Source organism: Scyliorhinus torazame, chromosome 1, assembly GCF_047496885.1.
Source record: "Scyliorhinus torazame isolate Kashiwa2021f chromosome 1, sScyTor2.1, whole genome shotgun sequence".
Lineage (NCBI taxonomy): Eukaryota > Metazoa > Chordata > Chondrichthyes > Carcharhiniformes > Scyliorhinidae > Scyliorhinus > Scyliorhinus torazame.
This window is the reverse complement of record NC_092707.1, coordinates 175,373,000-175,391,367: the sequence shown is the minus strand read 5'-3', so window position 1 is coordinate 175,391,367 and position 18,368 is coordinate 175,373,000. Positions and strand designations below refer to the sequence as shown.

General features: G+C 49.5%; 1 protein-coding gene across 28 annotated transcripts in view; it reads left to right on the top strand.

The window, feature by feature from the left end:
• The window catches only part of macf1a (microtubule actin crosslinking factor 1a), a 999,246-nt gene that overhangs the window by 599,518 nt on the left and 381,360 nt on the right, over positions 1–18,368 (top strand). For all 28 annotated transcript variants that reach the window (XM_072501197.1, XM_072501201.1, XM_072501190.1 and 25 more), the window contains exons 19-20: positions 7,879–7,974; positions 17,035–17,160. In XM_072501197.1, coding sequence (XP_072357298.1) covers positions 7,879–7,974; positions 17,035–17,160 — 222 coding nt within the window. The remainder of the gene's footprint in view (positions 1–7,878; positions 7,975–17,034; positions 17,161–18,368) is intronic.

The following is an 18,368-nucleotide window of genomic DNA, read 5'->3' as shown; positions in this document are numbered from 1 at the left end:
TCCGAACAATTTACTCATCTGGGCCACCGTCATGTGGGCCCGGTGGATGACCGTAAATTGAATCAGGCTGAGCCTGGCACATGTTGCGGTCGTGTTTACCCTGCTCAACGCCTCCGCCCATAAGCCCGCTTCTATCTCTCCTCCGAGCTCCTCTTCCCACTTAAGTTTCAGCTCCTCGGTCTGTGACCCCTCCGCTCCCATAAGTTATTTATATATATATATATCCAAGACCCTCCCCTCCCCCACCCACCCACTGGTCACTACCCTGTCCTGGATCCCCCTGAGTGGCAGGCGTGGGAAGGATGGAATCTGTCTGCGTAGAAAGTCCCGCACCTGCAGGTACCTGAACCCATCCCCTCTCGCCAGCCCATATTTCTCCTCTAATGCCCTCATGCTCGGGAAGCTCCCTTCCAAGAACAAATCCCCCATCCTCTCAATCCCAGCCCTCTGCCATGCTCGGAACCCACCGTCCATATTCCATGGGGCAAACCAGTGATTGTCGCAAATTGGGGACCAAACCGATGCTCCCATTCCCCCCCCACATGCCTTCTCCATTGGCCCCAGATCCGCAAAGTCGCCACCACTATGGGGCTGGTGGAGTACCGTGCAGACGGGAGCGGCAGGGGCGCCGTAATGAGGGCTGCCAAACTGGTCCCCTTGAACGAAACTGCCTCCATCCACCCCCAAACCGACCCCGCTCCCACCATCCACTTGCTTATCATAGCAATGTTGGTCGCCCAGTAGTAATTACTGAACTTTGGCAGTGGCAGCGCCAGCTCCCCTTCCCCTCAGTTCCTCTCGAGCATCACCATCTTCACCCACGGGTACCCGATTGCATGGCCCTCAAGCCCACCAGTATTTTATCAGTCCTTATCGGGGCCCCCAACCCATCTACCAATCCCATGCCCACTTTTGGAAAGGTTGGTTCATCAAGAAAGCGTCTCGCCACCCCCCTGTCCCGGGGTGGGGGCGGGGGGGAGGGGGGGGTGGTTCCGAGGAGTAAAGCTCGCTATGGAAGTCCCTGAACACCATGTTCAGCCCCGCCGAACCCCGACCAAGTCGCCCCCCGTCCCCCCCGTCGACTACCTTCCCTATTTCCCTGGCCGCTTCCCCCTTCCTCAGTTGCTGTGCCAGCATTCTACTGGCTTTCTCCTCATGCTCGTAAATTGCACCCCTCGCCTTCCTAAGCTGCTCTGTCCACAGCCTTACCTGTGGACAACACCCCAAGCATCGTTCCCTTAATACCTCTGCCCTCGGGGTCTCCGCGTATCTCCTGTCTACCTGTAAGATCTCCCTTACCAGGCAGTCCATTTCTGCCCTGTCCGTCCTGTCTCTATGTGCTCGAATCAAGATCAGCTCCCCTCTCACCACTGCCTCCCAGAGCACCGCAGCTGAGACTTCCTCTATGTCATTGACCTGCAGGTAGTTTTGTATACATATCCTCCCCCTCTCACACACCGCCTCATCCGCTAACAATACGACCTCTAGCCTCCATTGAGGGCGCTGAAAACTTTCCTTGAAAACCTGCAGATCAACCCTGTGCGGGGCATGGTCCGAAATAGCGATCGCCGAATATTCTACATCCGTCACCCCCGCTAACAAATCCCTGCTCATGATGAAAAAAATCAATTCGGAATAAACCTTATGGACATGTGAATAGAACAAAAATTCCCTCCCCGTCGGCCGACTAGCCCTCCATGGATCAATCCCCCCCCCCATTTGCTCCACGAACCCCCTCAGTTCTTTTGCCATTGTCTGCATCTTACACGTTCTTGAACACGACCGGTCTAGGCCGGGGTCAAGGACTGCGTTAAAATCCCCTCCCATAATCAGCCTGTGCGAGTTCAGGCCAGGTATCTTCCCCAGCAGTCTCTTTATAAAGTCCACATCGTCCCAATATGGGGCATATACATTGACCCAAACTACCCTCACACCCTTGAGCTTGCCACTCACCATGACAAATCTACCTCCCCCATCCGAGATTGTGCTGCCCACCTCAAATTGCACCCGTTTGTTGACCAAAATCGCGTCCCCCCCGTGGTTTTAGTATCCAGCCCCGAGTGGAAGACCTGGCCAATCCAGCCCTTCCTCAATCTGACCTGGTCAGCTACTTTCAGATCCGTCTCCTGAAGCATTATCACATCCGCTTTAAGCTCCCTCAGATGCGCGAGCACCTGTGCCCCTGGTTGAGGGGCACTGTGCCCCCCCCCCCCCGCCGATCAGCCATCCCCTTTCTTGGGGCCGCCCCCAGCGCCTGTGTCGCACTTCCCGTGGCCCGCCTCCTGGCAGCCCCCACCTCCGATCTCCATGCTCCTGCACCTAAGTCCCTCCCTCGTCAACAGAACAACTACCCCCCCCCCCTCCCCCTCCCCCCTAGCAACAACACCCTGTAACCTAACCCCTGCCATAAACTAACTAAATACACCCCCCCCACCTGGCTTCCGTAGACCAGCTCACCCAGCTAGCCTGGTGACTCTCGACTCCGGCGCCAACAAGTCTCTCACCTATTCTCGACTCCGGCGCCAACAAGCGCCCCCCCCCCCCCCCCCCCCCCCCCCCCCAATAATCATCCTCCCTTTTGCACTGTAAATACCCTTCCCCTGTCAGCAGTACTTCCCCTCCCGCCCCTATCCCCCCACTAACCCTCCACTCACTCACTCACCCCCCCCCCCATTACACTTCCATGAACTAGCCCGCCCAGCCCACGCCCATGGCACTTAGCATCCCACCCCCGCTGATCTCCCCCCCCCCCCCCCCCACCCGCTCGAACATTAGTGCAAACAAACCAAAAACAACCCCTCCCCAAGCCCAAACAAAGAGACCAACCCCCCATCCCTTAACAAAGGACAAAGAACAAACCTGAAGCCGAAAAAGAAAGAAATGGCCCCAAACGCAAGTTTACAGCAACATCCCAGCACCTCCACCAAAGTTCAAACTTCACCTCCTCCTTGTAGAAGGCTGCCTTGACCTTGTTAAAGCTCGCTCTCCTCTTGGCCAACTCTGCACCCAGGTCCTGGTACGCTCAGATTTCACTGCCCTCCCAGGTGCAGCGCCTCGTCTGCTTGGCCCACCTCATCATTCGCTCCTCGTTCAGGAACCGGTGCAACCGCACCACCATCACCCTCGACAGCTCGTTCCCCTGGGGCTTCCTCATTAGCGTCCTGTGCGCTCGATCCACTTCCAAGAGCCGTGCAAATGCAACCTCTCCGAGCAGCTTCTTCAGCATTCCCCCCACAGACGTGCCAGCATTGGCTCCTTCACTCCCCTCCGGCAGGCCCACGATCCTCCAATTCTGCCTGCGGGACCAGTTCTCTAGGTCTTCAATCTTCTCCTGAAGCCACCTCTGCTCATTGCACATCACCCCCATCTCCGCTGCCATCGAGGCAAACTGCTCCTCGTGTTCCCCTGCCTCCTCCTCCATTTGCTGGATCGCCTGACCCTGGGCCGCCATTATCGTTTCCACGCATTCACCCACAGACCTGATCGAATCACCGCCCGGGCCAGGTTCTCTAGACTTTCCTTCCATTGCTGGGTGAACATCTCGTTCAAGACACTCACCAGCTGGTCCGTTGACCATTGAGCCGGCAGGGCAGCTCCCTGCCCCTCCGCCATCTCCACATGCATCGCAGGCGGCGCACCAGCTCCCACCGACTGATTCTCTCTTTTTCGATGGTTCTAGCCCTCAGCTCCATACGCCAGAGGGTCAATCACTTCCCCTCACTCTCCTGCACCTTTATTCCGCATCGCGTCCACCTGTTAACTGGGGAAAAGATCCGAAAAAACCGCCATGAGTGGGAGCCACCAAATGTGCAACCACTCACTCCATGGTCTCCTCTGGAAGTCTATTGTCTGCAAACTTAGCAATAGTGCCTTCAGTTCCTTCTTCCAGATCATTAATGTGTATTGTGAATAGCTGTGGTCCCAGCACTGTCCCCTGTGGAACATCACTAGTCACCGGTTGCCATCCTGAGAAGGACCCCTTTATCCCGACTCTCTGCCTTCTGCCAGTCAGCCAATCCTCTATCCATAATAATAATCGCTTATTGTCACAAGCAGGCTTCAATGAAGTTACTGTGAAAAGCCCCTCATCGCCACATTCCGGCGCCTGTTCGGGGTGGCTGGTACGGGAATTGAACATGTGCTGCTACCTTGTGCTGCTGCCTTGTTCTGCATTACAAGCCAGCTGTTTAGCCCAGTGTGCTAAACCATCCCCGGTATCCATGCCAGTACCGTGCCCCTAACACCATGGGCTCTTATCGTATTTAATAGCCTCCTGTATGGCACCTTATCAAAGGCATTCCGGAAATGCAAATAGATCACGTCCACTGGTTCTCCTGTGTCTACTTGTTACCTCCTCTAAGAATTCCAACAGATTTGGCGGGATTTCTTAAAAAAATTCAAGTACCCAATTCATTTTTTTCCATTTTTCCAATTCAGGAGCAATTTAGCGTGGTCAATCCACCTACAGTGCACATCTTTGGTTGTGGGGGTGAGACCCATACAGACACAGGGAGAATGCGCAAACGCCACATAGGACAGTGACCCTGGACCAGGATCGAAACCGGGTCCTTGGCGCCATGAATTCCACCAGATGTGTCAGACGTGACCTCTCCTTGACAAATCCGTGCTGACTCAGTCCTATTTTACCATGCACTTCTAACTACTCTGCAATCTCATCCTTAATAATAAACTCTTAAAATCTTACCAAGAACTGAAGTTGGGCTAACCGGCTCATAATTTCCAGTCTTCTGCCTCCCGCCCTTCTTAAACAGGGATGCTACGTTAGCCATTTTCCAGTCCTCTGGGACCCTCCCTGCCTCCAGTGATTTCAGAAAGATCATCACCAATGCCTCCACAATCACCTCAGCTTTCTCTTTCAGAACCCTGGGGTGTAGTCCATCTGGTCTCAGTGATTTATCCACCTTCCCCAGCTTAGTGATGGCCACTTTCTCCTTGTTGATGGCCACTTCATTCACCTCTTGCCCCCTGACTCTCTTGAAGTTCTGGTATGCCACTGGTATCTTCCACTGTGAAGACTGATGCAAATGTACCTACTCAGTTCCCCTCATTTCTTTGTTCCCAATTACTACTTCTCCAGCCTCATTTTCCAGTGGTCCAATATCCATTCTTGTCTCTCTCTTACCTTTTATATATCGAAGAAATCTCTTGCAATTGTCTTTTATATTACTAGCTAGCTTCCACTCATATTTCATCTTCTCCCCACCCCCCCACCCCTTATTGCTTTTTTTAGTTGTCCTCTGCTTGCTTTTAAAGGCTTCCCAATCCTCTGGCTTCCCACTAATCCTCACCACTTTGTATGTTTTTTCCTTTGCTTGTATGCGGTCTTTGACATCCCTTGTCAGTCATGGTTGCCTTGTCCTCCCCTTAGCATGTTTCCTCCTCCATGGGATGAATTTCTATTGTGCCTCCCGAATACCCCCAACACTCCTGCCATATCTGTTCCACTGTCTTCCCTGCTAGGCTCCTCTTCCAATCAACTCGAGCCAGCTCCTCACTCATGTCTTTGTAGTTGCATTTATTCAGTTACATCTGTTCCAGCTCCCCTCAAACTGCAGGGTGAATTCTATCATATTGTGGTCACTGGCCCCTAAGAGTTCCTTCACCTTAAATTCCCTAATCAAGTCTGCCCCATTACACATCACTAAATCCAGAATTGCTTGTTCCCTCGTGGGCTCTACCATAAGCTGCTCCAAAAAAACCATCTCGCAGACATTCCATAAATTCCTTTTCTTGGCATCCACTACCAACCTGATTTTCGCAGTCCTCCTGCGTATTGAAGTCCCCCATGATTATTGCAATATTGCCTTTCTTATATGCCTTTTCTATCTCCTGATTTATTTTCTGTCCCACATCCGGACTACTGCTAGGGGGCCTGTACATAACTCCTATCAGGGTCTTTTTTTCCTTTGCACTTCCTCAACTCTACCCACAGAGATTCTATGCCTTCTGACCCGATATCTCTTCTTGCTATCATTTAAATTAATTTCTTACCAACAATGCTACCCCTTCCCCTTTGTCTATCTGCTTGTCCTTTCGATAGGACATATAGCCTTGGATATTTAGATCTTAGCTCTAATCCCCTTTGCAGCCACTTCTCTGTGATGCTCACAACATCGTACATAAAAATGTCAATGTGCGCAATAAGCTCATTTAGCTTGTTTTGTATACTCTGCGCATTTAGATACAACGCCCTCAGTCCCACAGTGACTGTCCCCTTTTTTGCTGTGCCTGAAGTTGGATTCCTGCCACTTTCTACACTCTCTGACTATTACATGCTCTGGAAACTTTACTAACCTCTCCTGAGCCCTGGGCCTCTTCAACTCGTTTTGAAGTCCTTATCATTAACTTGAACTCTCACTTTTCCTTTGACTTTGATTTTCTAATTTTCCATATAACTGAACCCCCCTCCACACACACACTATTTAGTTTAAAGCCCTATCTACAGCCTCAATAATGCGATTTGCCAGGACCCTAGTCCCAGCTTGATTCAGGTCAGGACCGTCCCACCAGAACAGCCCCCTCCTTCCCCAGTGCCCTGCCAATGTCTCATTAATTCAAACCCAATTTTCCCGCACCAACCTTTGAACCACACGTTTACCCCTTTAATCTTATTGGCCCTGTGCCAATTGGCTCATGGTTTAGGTAGTAATCCAGAGATTATTACCGGCCTCCCCGGACAGGCGCCGGAATGTGGTGACGAGGGGCTTTTCACAGTTTCACAGTAACTTCATTGAAGCCTACTTGTGACAAGCGATTATTATTATTATTGGGGCTTTTTAATTTAGCCCCTAGCTGCTCATATTCCTTGAGCACAACCTCTATTCTTACCTATGTCATTGGTATCTATGTGGACCATGACAACGGGATCTTTAACCTCCCACCAATTTCCTCTGTAGCCCAGATGAGATAACCTGACCTGTACCACAGTGCTGTGGTCAGTTTGCTCATTCTCCATGCAGTCCCTGTTCCTGACTACACGTGGATCAAAAATCTCAAATGTGTTGGACAAGGTCAAGGGCTGAGGCTCCTGCAGCCCTACCTCCTGGATCCCTCTACCTGCCTCACTCGCAGCCACATCCTCCTGTCCCTGACCACTGGCTGAATTCATGTTAGTTAGTCTAAGGGTGTGACTGCCTTCTGCAACAGTGTCCAGGTACCTCTTTCCCCCTCTCTGATGTGTCACAGCGACCAAAACTCAGAATCCAGCTCATCAACTGTAAGTCGGAGTTCCTCAAGCAACCAATACTTAGTACAGATGTGGTCACTGTGAACCACAATGGGGTCCACCAGCTCCCACATCATGCAGGAACAACACATCACCTGGCCCTGCATCTCTATTTTATTTAACTTGTTTTTTTTAAATTTCCAGCTATTTTTAGTATTTCTAATCTGTAAATTATTTCTCTTTTTTTCTTTAATCTGAAAGTACGTTAGAATAGCTCATGCAAATTAGCCATTACTTACCAACCAATGATCTTATTGTTTTCCTGTGATGTCTCTCCCGAATTGTTTTTCAAACTCAGCTCGCTGCCCAGCGATGTCCCTCTCAGCTCCCGCTCTTTTTAAATCTGTGCTCTGACTCTCAGCTCCCGCTCTTATTAAATATCCTATGCTTTTTGTGTGTTCTTGCAGTGTCCAATTGGTGCTGCGTTTGCATCTCAGAAAGTAATTTGTTGGCCTGAAGATATTATAAGTTCTGTTAGGGAAGGTTCAACTAGTCAATGATGAAGCATGTGCATCCTTGTCCAATGTAATAACAAATGATGCAGTCTCTTCATATCGTGCGATAGTTGCTTCATAAAGGTGCTTAAAGCACTATTCATTCAGGTTTTGATTAAGCACTTTGACATTTTCCAGGCATACAGTGCAGCACTTAAGACACAATGGCACTGGATCAAACAGCTGTGTTGCTGTGTCGAACAACATGTGAAAGATAATACTGCTTACTTCCAGGTAAGATAGACTTGTATAATGAAAATAAACATTCTGATTATAGAGAACTATTTGTACAAATAGATATTATCCCATTGAGGTAAATCAATTCATTGATTACTAAAATATTTTGGCTATTTTGTTTCGATGATGAGCGGGTAATTTTGTGGGCCCGGTTTCTGTTGCATAGGATTGCTGACCAACAGCACATATTGAAGATGCAGGGGTTGTTGCTGATTTCCCAACTATTCAGGCCACAAAATTCGCCGCCAGCATTGTGGACTTATTAAAACTGGCTTGTTTTGGCTGTTCATAGTAAATTATAGTGAATGCTCAGCAAAATTAAACTCCTCTCCCTCCAAGTGACCTTTCTTTGCCACTGTAAATTAGATTTAAGAGCAGGGAGCTACTTGTAAGATCTCAGCCATTGCTGAACTCAACTCATCAGCAATCAGGGACTTCCGGTGATGGTTATGTGCTGAGCAGACACACATCAGGCTCTCCTTCAGAACATAGCCAAATAGGCACATTTAGCCAAAATTAGCCCACAATTGCGTTAGCATCTCACCCACAATTAATAGAAAGGGAAAGAACAGAACCATCATACCAGCAAACGGGAGATCAAGAGGCCGCAGAGATGGCAGGAGCAGAGGAAAAGGCAACGAACAGCAGATGGACGAGTTGGTGGACCCATGAGGCAAGGGATCCCCGGCCACAGGCAGACCGACGACCCGAGCAGGAGAATAGATCCCGACGCCAAAATATTCGGATCGTGGCTCTGCCACAGGGGATCGAGGGCAGGGACCCGACCGGCTATGTGGCCCAAATGCTGGGCAACCTAGTTGGGCGGTACAGCTTCCCTAACCTGCCGGAGATCAACAGAGTGCACAGATCGCTCCAGCCAAAGCCCAAAGCGGGGGAATAACGAAGGCAATAATCGTGAAACTGCATCATTATCAGCATCATTATCAGCATCGTGAGAGGATCCTGAGGTGGGTGAGGCAGACAAAGGCGAGCAGCTGGGAAGGACATAGGATCCGGGTCCATCAAGACATTGGGGTGGACTTGGCAAAACGCAGGGCCGAGTTCAACCAGGCGAAATCGTCACTGTACAAGAACAGAGTGAAATTTAAAATGCTGTTCCCAGCAAGGCTCTGGGTCACGTTCCAAAATAAGGAACGTTACTTCAGCACTCCAGCAGAGGCGAACGGGTTTGTTTGGATGAACGGCCGAGACAAAGGCAGGCAAGGCAATGCTGAGGCAGAGGAGAAAAGAGAGAAAAAAAGAACTATGATGGACACGCACTTTGTTTGCGCGGGACTGGACTGCCTCGCTTTGATCCGAAAGATCAGATTACAGGGAAGGGAACGCGAGAGAGGGTGAGGCAAAGACAGAGGGCACGGATAGTTAGTTAGCGAGCATGGGACAGGGGTAAGATCAGCCCCGGGTGGCGGGGGCCACCACACTATCGGGGAAAGCTAGCGCAGGAAGTATGATACCAAGGGCGGCCGCGGTGCACCGCCCGTCAGGTAGGGTGTACCTAGGGGGGGGGAACATGGATATGAATGGGGAACGTAAGAGGGGAGGCGGAGGGGCGGAGTGGATAGCAGGTGGGGCATGGGGGGGGGGGGGGTGGGGGGGGGAACACAAGGGGAACACGAGAAGAAGAAAGGGATGGGAATCAGATTGGTTTCAACAGGTAAGGTTCAGGTTGAGGGATCAAGATGCTGCCGCAAGTTGGCACCTTGGAGGGTCCCTGAACAAAGGGAAACCCCAGTTTACAGGAGCATACCCACGTGGCATACACCAAGTTGGTGGCCACGTTGGATGCCCCCTGGACAAAGGGAAACCCCGGAGTGCAGGGAATTGGAGTGGATTTATATATTGTCACGTGTACTGAGGTACAGTGAAAAGTACTTTTCTGCGTCCAAAGATGTGCAGGTTAGGTGGATTGGCCATGATAAATTGCCCTTAGTGTCCAAAATTGCCCTTAGTGTTGGGTGGGGTTACTGGGTTATGGGGATAGGGTGGCGGTGTTGACCTTGGGGAGGGTGCTCTTTCCAAGAGCCGGTGCAGTCTCGATGGGCCGAATGGCCTCCTTCTGCACTGTAAATTCTATGATCTATGATCTATGCGTGCAGCTCCAACAGGTCAATTGTACATGAGGGCCCAACCTCATGGTGAGCGTGGTGACCGCAGCCATTTTGGACGATCCCCTAACAAAGGGAAACCCCGGAGTGCAGGGGTTCATCCACCAGGTAAGTATGGTTGATCCCGCAGGAAGTGGGAGACAACCTCCTCCCCACCACCACCACCACCACCAGGATTGTCACCTGGAATGTTAGGGGACTTAACGGCCAAGTGAAAAGATCCAAAATCTTCGCCCACTTCAGAAGTTTGAAAGTCGACATGATCATCCTTCAAGAGATGCACCTGAGGGAGAAGAACCAACTGCGGGTAAGAAAGGGCTGGGTGGGACACACGTACCATTCATGCTATGGGACGAGGGCTAGGGGGTAGCAATACTGATTAGGTGTTTACTGCGACAAGGACGGTCATGGACCTAGGGAACGGTACGTCATGGTCGATGGTGCCCTAGACAGGGCACCGGTAGTCCTGGTAAATGTGTACACGCCCAATTGGGACAACATGAATTTCATAAAGAAGACCATGGTGAAAATCCCCGACATCAACTGTTCATGGGAAGGGACTTTAACTGTGTGCAGGATCCATTGACGGATCGATCAAACCCTAAAATGGGGAAAAAGACAGGCATGGCGAGGGAACTGGGAGCATTCATGGAGCAGATTGGAGCATTCCACGTTCTGGGAGGCACTGAAGGCGGTGATGAGGGGAGAGATCATAGCCTACAAGGCTCATAGAGATAGGGAAGAGAGGGTGGCTGGGCAACAACTGATCGAGTCAATCCTGGAGGTTGACTGATAATACGCTGAGGCCCCGACCGTAGACCTTCTGGCGGAGAGAAAAAAGCTGCAAATGGACTTTGGCCTACTATCCATCAGGAAGGCAATGCACCAACTCTGCCAGACACTCCACCTTTTATGTGCATGGAGAGAAGGCTAGCCACCTGTTGGCTCACCAGCTGAGAAAGCAGGAAGCCCAGGTAAAAGACAGTAGAGGCGGACTGGTAGCAGAATCAAAAAAGGTCAACCAAGCATTTCTACCGGGTCTTCTACTGGGGACTGTACACCTCTGACCTCCCCGACTGGGACTCGAGGATGAAACGGTTCTTCGATGGACTGGACATGACAGTCATGGGGCAATAGGCGGAGGGAACTGGAAGCGGAAATAGGACTGGGAGAGGTCATGGAGAGCGGAGAGCATCGACTCCATGCAGGCGGGGAAGACGCCGGCACCCGAAGGGTTCCCGGTGGATTTCTATAAAACATTCGCACCGGCTCTGACCCCACACCTACGGGAGATGTTCGCAGGCTCGCTAGCGAGGGGCTCCCTGCCTTCTATGCTGACGCAGGCCACCCTGTCGCTGATACATAAAAAAGTTAGCCAGGAAGGACCCTTTTGAATGCGGATCATCTAGACAAAGACCCTTTTGAATGCGGATCATCTAGACCCATTTCGCTGCTTAACGTAGATGAAAGTCCTGGTCAAGAGCTTGGAGAACTGCGTACCAGAGGTGGGTACAGAGGACCAGACAGACTTTGTCAAGGGTAGGCAGCTAACTGCGAACATTAGGCGGCAGGTGAATGTGATACTAACCCCAAAGCGAGCCTAGGGGCCAACACCATCAGTTCTGAATACTTGCAGCTGCACAGAGGCACCAGACAGGGATGCCCGCTGTCCCCACTCCTGTTCGCCCTGGCAATTGAACCCCTAGTGATCGCACTGTGAGACGGGGGATTAATAGCAATCAGGTTAATAGCAATGTTCCATGGGGGACAGACTCGCAACTCTAGACGAGCTAACGGAGAGACTGGAGCTACCGAACGGACAGGAGCTCCGACATTTACAAATCGAAAACTTTATACGCAAGGAGACGGCAAGGTACCCTAGGGCCTCGAGAGACACATTGCTGGAGGAACTACTGGACGCGGACAGGATGGAGAAATGGAACTGAGACATTTACGGACAACTTTTAGAAAGAGCGAGAACACCATTAGACGGAACAAGACAGAAATGGGAGGACAAACTTGGGATGGAAGTAGGGCGGAGACCCTGGAGTGAAGCACTGAGTAGTGCCAACTCCTCCTGCGCTAGGCTAAGCTTCATGAAGTTTAAAGTGGTGCACAGAGCGTACCTAACCAGAACCCGAATTAACAGGTTCTTCCCAGAGGTGGAGGATAAATGTGAACGGTGCCAGGTGGGCCTGGCCAACCACGCCCACATGTTCTGGGCCTGCCCCAGTCTTGTCGGCTTCAGGACAGTCTTCTTCGAGCCGATGTCCAAGGTTGTGGGGGGTGAGGGTGGAGCCGTGCCCGAGAGTGGCAATCTTCGGGTGTCGGACCAGCCAGAAATACACCCCCGTCTGCATCCACCTCAGCCCATTGATGCAGACATGGGTGTGTAAGATACTTTGCTTGCTGAAGTCAATGAAGCCAGCTCCTTAGTTTTGCTGACGTCGAGGGAGAGATTGTTGTTGTTACACAACGCCACTAGGTTCTCTATCTCCCTCCTGTACTCTTGACTCATCGTCGTTTGAGATCCCACCCATAGTGGGCAGCACGGTAGGCTTGGATCACTGTCTGTGTGGAGTCTGCTCGCTCTCCTCGTGTCTGCGTGGGTTTCCTCCGGGTGCTCCGGTTTCCTCCCACAAGTCCCGAAAGACGTGCTGTTTTTGGACATTCTGAATTCTCCCTCAGTGTAACCCGAACAGGGGCTGGAATGTGGCGACCTGGGGCTTTTCACAGTAACCTCATTGCAGTGTTAATGTAAGTCCACTTGTGACAAAAAGATTTTTATTATTATACTGTCGTGTAGTTAGCAAGCTTGTAGATGGATTTCGAGCCAGATTTTGCCACATGATGTGTGTACAGAGAGGATATAATAGGGAGCCAAGTACGCAGCTTTGCGGGGCCCCGGTATTGAGGACTATCATGGAGGAGATGCTGTTGTTTACAATGTTGCTATACACAGTGACCAGAGTAATTTTCTTCCTCATACAAGACGATATTGTTGGTTTGCACAACTCTTCCCTGAGTATTACCAACATGAACTTAATGGGCGCGATTTACCAGCCTCATCGCGCTCGACTTGTTGACGCGACGAGCCAGTTGAATCTCGCGAGAGGCCTCATGAGATTCATTTGAATCTTGTGAGACGTCGCTATCAGGACCTTGCCCTCGCTGGGTGAGATCCAAGTCAGCATATTTAAATGAGTTGTACGGCTCATTTAAATATATCTATGCCAGATTCTCTGGGCTCCCGTGAACTAATGGTCTTTCCAGCAAGGTCTGGGCCACGTGCCATTTAGAACATAGAACATTACAGTGCAGTACAGGCCCTTCAGCCCTCGATTGTTGTGCTGACCTGTGAAACCAATCTAAAGCCCATCTACACTATGCCATTATCATCCATATGTTTTTCCAATGACCATTTAAATGCCCTTAATGTTGGCGAGTCCACTACTGTTGCAGGCAGGGCATTCCACGCCCTTACTACTCTGAGTAAAGAACCTACCTCTGACATCTGTCCTATATCTATCTCCCCTCAATTTAAAGCTAAGTCCCCTCGTGCTAGCCATCACCATCTGAGGAAAAAGGCTCTCACTGTCCACCCTATCAAATCCTCTGATCATCTTGTATGCCTCTATTAAGTCATCTCTTAACCTTCTTCTCTCTCACAATAACAGCCTCAAGTCCCTCAGCCTTTCCTCATAAGATCTTCCCTCCATACCAGGCAACATCCTGGCAAATTTCCTCTGCACCCTTTCCAATGCTTCCACATCCTTCCTATAATGCGGCGACCAGAACTGCACGCAATACTCCAAATGCAGCCGCACCAGAGTTTTGTACAGCTGCAACATGACCTCATGGCTCCAAAACTCGATCCCTCTCCCAATAAAAGCTAACACACCGTACGTCTTCTTAACCCTATCAACCTGGGTGGCAACTTTCAGGGATCTATGTACATGGACACCGAGATCTCTGCTCATCCACACTACCAAGAATCTTACCATTAGCCCAGTTCTCTGTATTACTGTTACTCCTTCCAAAATTAATCACCTCACACTTTTCTGCATTAAACTCCATTTGCCACCTCTCAGCCCAGCTCTGCAGCTTCTCTATGTCCCTCTGTAACCTGCAACATCCTTCCGCACTGTCCACAACTCCACCGACTTTAGTGTCATCCATAAATTTACTGATCCATCCTTCTGCGCCCTCTTCCAGGTCATTTATAAAAATGACAAACAGCAGTGGCCCCAAAACAGATCCTTGTGGTACACCACTAGTAACTGAACTCCAGGCTGAACATTTCCCACCAACCACCACTCTGTCTTCTTACAGCTAGCCAATTTCTGATCCAAACTGCTAAATCACTCTCAATCCCATGCCTCTGTATTTTCTGCAATAGCCTACCGTGGGGAACCTCATCAAACGCTTTACTGAAATCCATATGCACCACATCAACTGCTTTACCCTCGTCCACCTGTTTGGTCACCTTCTCAAATAACTCAATAAGGTTTGTGAGGCACGACCTACCCTTCACAAAACCGTGTTGACTATCCCTAATCAAATTATTCCTTTCTAGATGAGTATAAGGATCTCTTATAATCCTTTCCAAGACTCTGCCCACAACAGAAGTAAGGCTCACTGGTCTATAGTTACCGGGGTTGTCTCTACTCCCCTTCTTGAACATGGGGACAACATTTGCTATCCTCCAGTCTTCTGGCACTATTCCTGGAGACAATGACGACATAAAGATCAAAGCCAAAGGCTCTGCAATCTCCTCCATAGCTTCCCAGAGAATCCTAGGATAAATCCCATCTGGCCCAGCGGACCTCTCTATTTTCACACTTTACAGAATTGCTAACACCTCCTCCTTGTGAACCTCAATCCCGTTTAGTCTAATAGCCTGTATCTCCGTATTCTCCTCAACAACATTGTCTTTTTCCTGTGTGAATACTGACGGAAAATATGCATTTAGTGTCTCTTCTGTCTCCTCGGACTCCACGCACAACTTCCCACTACTGTCCTTGACTGGCCCTACTCTTACCCTAGTCATTCTTTTATTCCTGACATACCTATAGAAAGCTTGAGGGTTTTCCTTCATCCTACCTGCCAAAGACTTCTCATGTCCCCTCCTGGTTCTTCTTAGCTCTCTCTTTAGGTCCTTCCTGGCTAACTTGTAACTCTCAAGCACCCTAACTGAACCTTCACGTCTCATCTTTACATAAGTCTCCTTATTCCTCTTGACAAGTGATTCAACTTCTTTAATAAACCACGGTTTCCTCGCTCGACCACTTCCTCCCTGCCTGACAGGTACATACTTATCAAGGACACGCAGTAGCTGTTCCTTGAACAAGCTCCACATTTCAATTGTGCCCATCCCCCTGCAGTTTGCTTCCCCATCCTATGCATCCTAAGTCTTGCCTAATTGCATCATAATTGCCTTTCCCAGAGCTATAACTCTTGCCTGCGGTATATACCTATCTCTTTCCATCGCTAAAGTAAACGTAACCAAATTGTGGTCACTATCACCAAAGTGCTCACCTACCTCCAAATCTAACACCTGGCCTGGTTCATTACCCAAACCCAAATCAAATGTGGCCTCGCCTCTTGTTGGCCTATCTACATACTGTGTCAGGAAACCCTCCTGCACACATTGGACAAAAACTGACCCATCTAAAGTGCTCGAACTATAGCATTTCCAGTCAATATTTGGAAAGTTAAAGTCCCCCATAACAACTACCCTGTTACTTTCGCTCCTATCCAGAATCATCTCTGGAACATTTCGGAGGCCTGTAGAAAATTCCCAACAGGGTGACCTCTCCTTTCCTGTTTCTAACCTCAGCCCATACTACCTCAGTAGACGAGTCCTCATCAAATGTCCTTTCTGCCACTGTAATACTGTCCTTGACTAACAATGCCACACCTCCCCCTATTTTACCACCTTCCCTGAGCTTACTGAAACATCTAAACCCCGGAACCTGCAACAACCATTCCTGTCCCTGCTCTATCCATGTCTCCGAAATGGCCACAACATCGAAGTCCCAGGTACCAAACCATGCTGTAAGTTCACCCACCTTATTCCGGATGCTCCTAGCGTTGAAGTAGACACACTTCAAACCACCTACCTGCCTGCCAGTACACTTCTGTGACCTTGAAACCTAACTCATGACCTCACTACTCTCAACCTCCTGTACACTGGAGCTACAATTCAGGTTCCCAACCCCTTGCTGAATTAGTTTAAACCCTCCTGAAGAGAGGTCCCACCTACTCCAGAATGAGCCCCCACCTACGCCAGAATGAGCCCCAATTATCCAGGTATCTGAATCCCTCCCTCCTGCACCATCCCTGTAGTGCACAAATGTGGACCAGGTGTAACAGTACCGTAGGAATTTCCCTGGCCATTGGAGACCACTGGGGGGTCTACGGCAGGGCAGGCTAGCGTGGCAGGCAGTGCCATGGTGCCCGACTAGGGACAGGGGCTCTTCCAAAGTGCTAGGGTGACAGTGCCATGGTGCCAAGGTGACACTGCCAAGGGTCAGAACCTGAGGGGAGCCATGCCCAAGAAAAGGGGGATTATGGGGATTATGAAGGATGGGGTGGGGCTGAACGGGCCTCCTAAATGTTGGGGGGTTAAGATGGGGGTCCAGAGAGGGGGGGGGGGCAAAAGAGGGGGATGAGGAAGCCTGAAAAGGGGGGCCCTCTGTGACCCCATAGTGGGGTGGCCTCACGTTGGGGGTGGGGGGGGATAAATGTCCATGTGTGTGGGTGATAACAATACCCATCTGTGCGGCTGGTGCCTATGCCTGTGGGTGGAGGTGTGGGGGGACCCTCAAGCTCACAGTGATCAGGGTACCCTTTCAAAATAGTGTCTCCTGTTTTAACTCTTCTGATCCACTAACATATGTATTATTTGTGTGTTCCTGCTGTCTTGCAGTTTTTAAGTGACATTAAAGAAGCAGAACAATATTTACGGAGCCTGCAAGAGACAATAAAGAGAAAATATAAGTGCGACCGGACCAGTGGTCTGTCAAAACTGGAGGATCTACTTCAAGATTCCATGGTATGGATAAGATCATACTTGTTAGACATCAATACAGGGCAGCACAGTGGCGCAGTGGTTAGCACTGCTGTCTCATAGCACCAAAGTCCCAGGTTCGATCCCGGCTCTGGGTCACTGTCCTTGTGGAGTTTGCACATTCTCCTCGTGTTGGATTGGATTTTGGATTTTTTGTTTATTGTCACGTGTACCAAGGTACAGTGAAAAGTATTTTTCTGCGAGCAGCTCAACCGATCATTTTTTTTCATAGAATTTACAGTACATCATTAAGTACATGAAAAAAAAGGAAATAAAAGAAAATACATAATAGGGGTACACAATGTAACTACATAAACACTGGCATCAGGTGAAGCATGCAGGGGTGTAATGTTAATGAGGTCAGTCCATGAGAGGGTTGTTTAGGAGTCTGGTAACAGGGTTGGAAGAAGCTGTTTTTGAGTCTTGTTTTTGACCCCAAAACCCAAAGATGTGCAGGGTAGGTGGTTGACCATGCTAAACGCCCCTTAATTGGAAAAAAATGAATAGGGTACTCTAAATTTTAAAAAAAGACAAAAGAAAAAAAAAGACATGAATACGAATCTAACCTATTGATAATTGTTTTGTTTGAGAATTATTTGAACTCAGATTCATGGAAGATTGCCTTTTATCTAAAAGCCTTTCATTGAAAGATTTGGTACATAAATCTGATGCAAGTTCAAAATTGTGTATATCTCTAGCTGCCATGTGTAAGCTCATCCAACATGACAGATATCAGTTGATCAGAACAGGAAGTTCTGATATACCAATTGCTGAAACTCATTAATTACAGGGTAGGTAATGCATTTATATATACAGGCCTCAATGTCTACCGTCATTTGCTTGGAGAGAGACAAACAGTTGCTTTGAAGGTTCAGACTTGCATCTGGTGGAACAGCCATTTGATGAGTTGTGATGTATGTCCATGCTGTGGTTAGGAAGGTGGCATTAGTGTACTCGCACCTTTAAAAATGTGTTGTGCTGCCTCCATGTATTGGGTACCAGACGCTGCTCATAACGGTTTAAACCCATTCTTTCTTTTTGAATTTAGAGTACACAATTCAGTTTTTCCAATTAAGAGGCAATTTAGTGTGGCCAATCCACCTACCCGGCACATCTTTTGCGTTGTGCGGGCGAAACCCATGCAAGTATGGGGAAAATGTGCAAACTCCACACAGGCAGTGACCCAGAGCTGG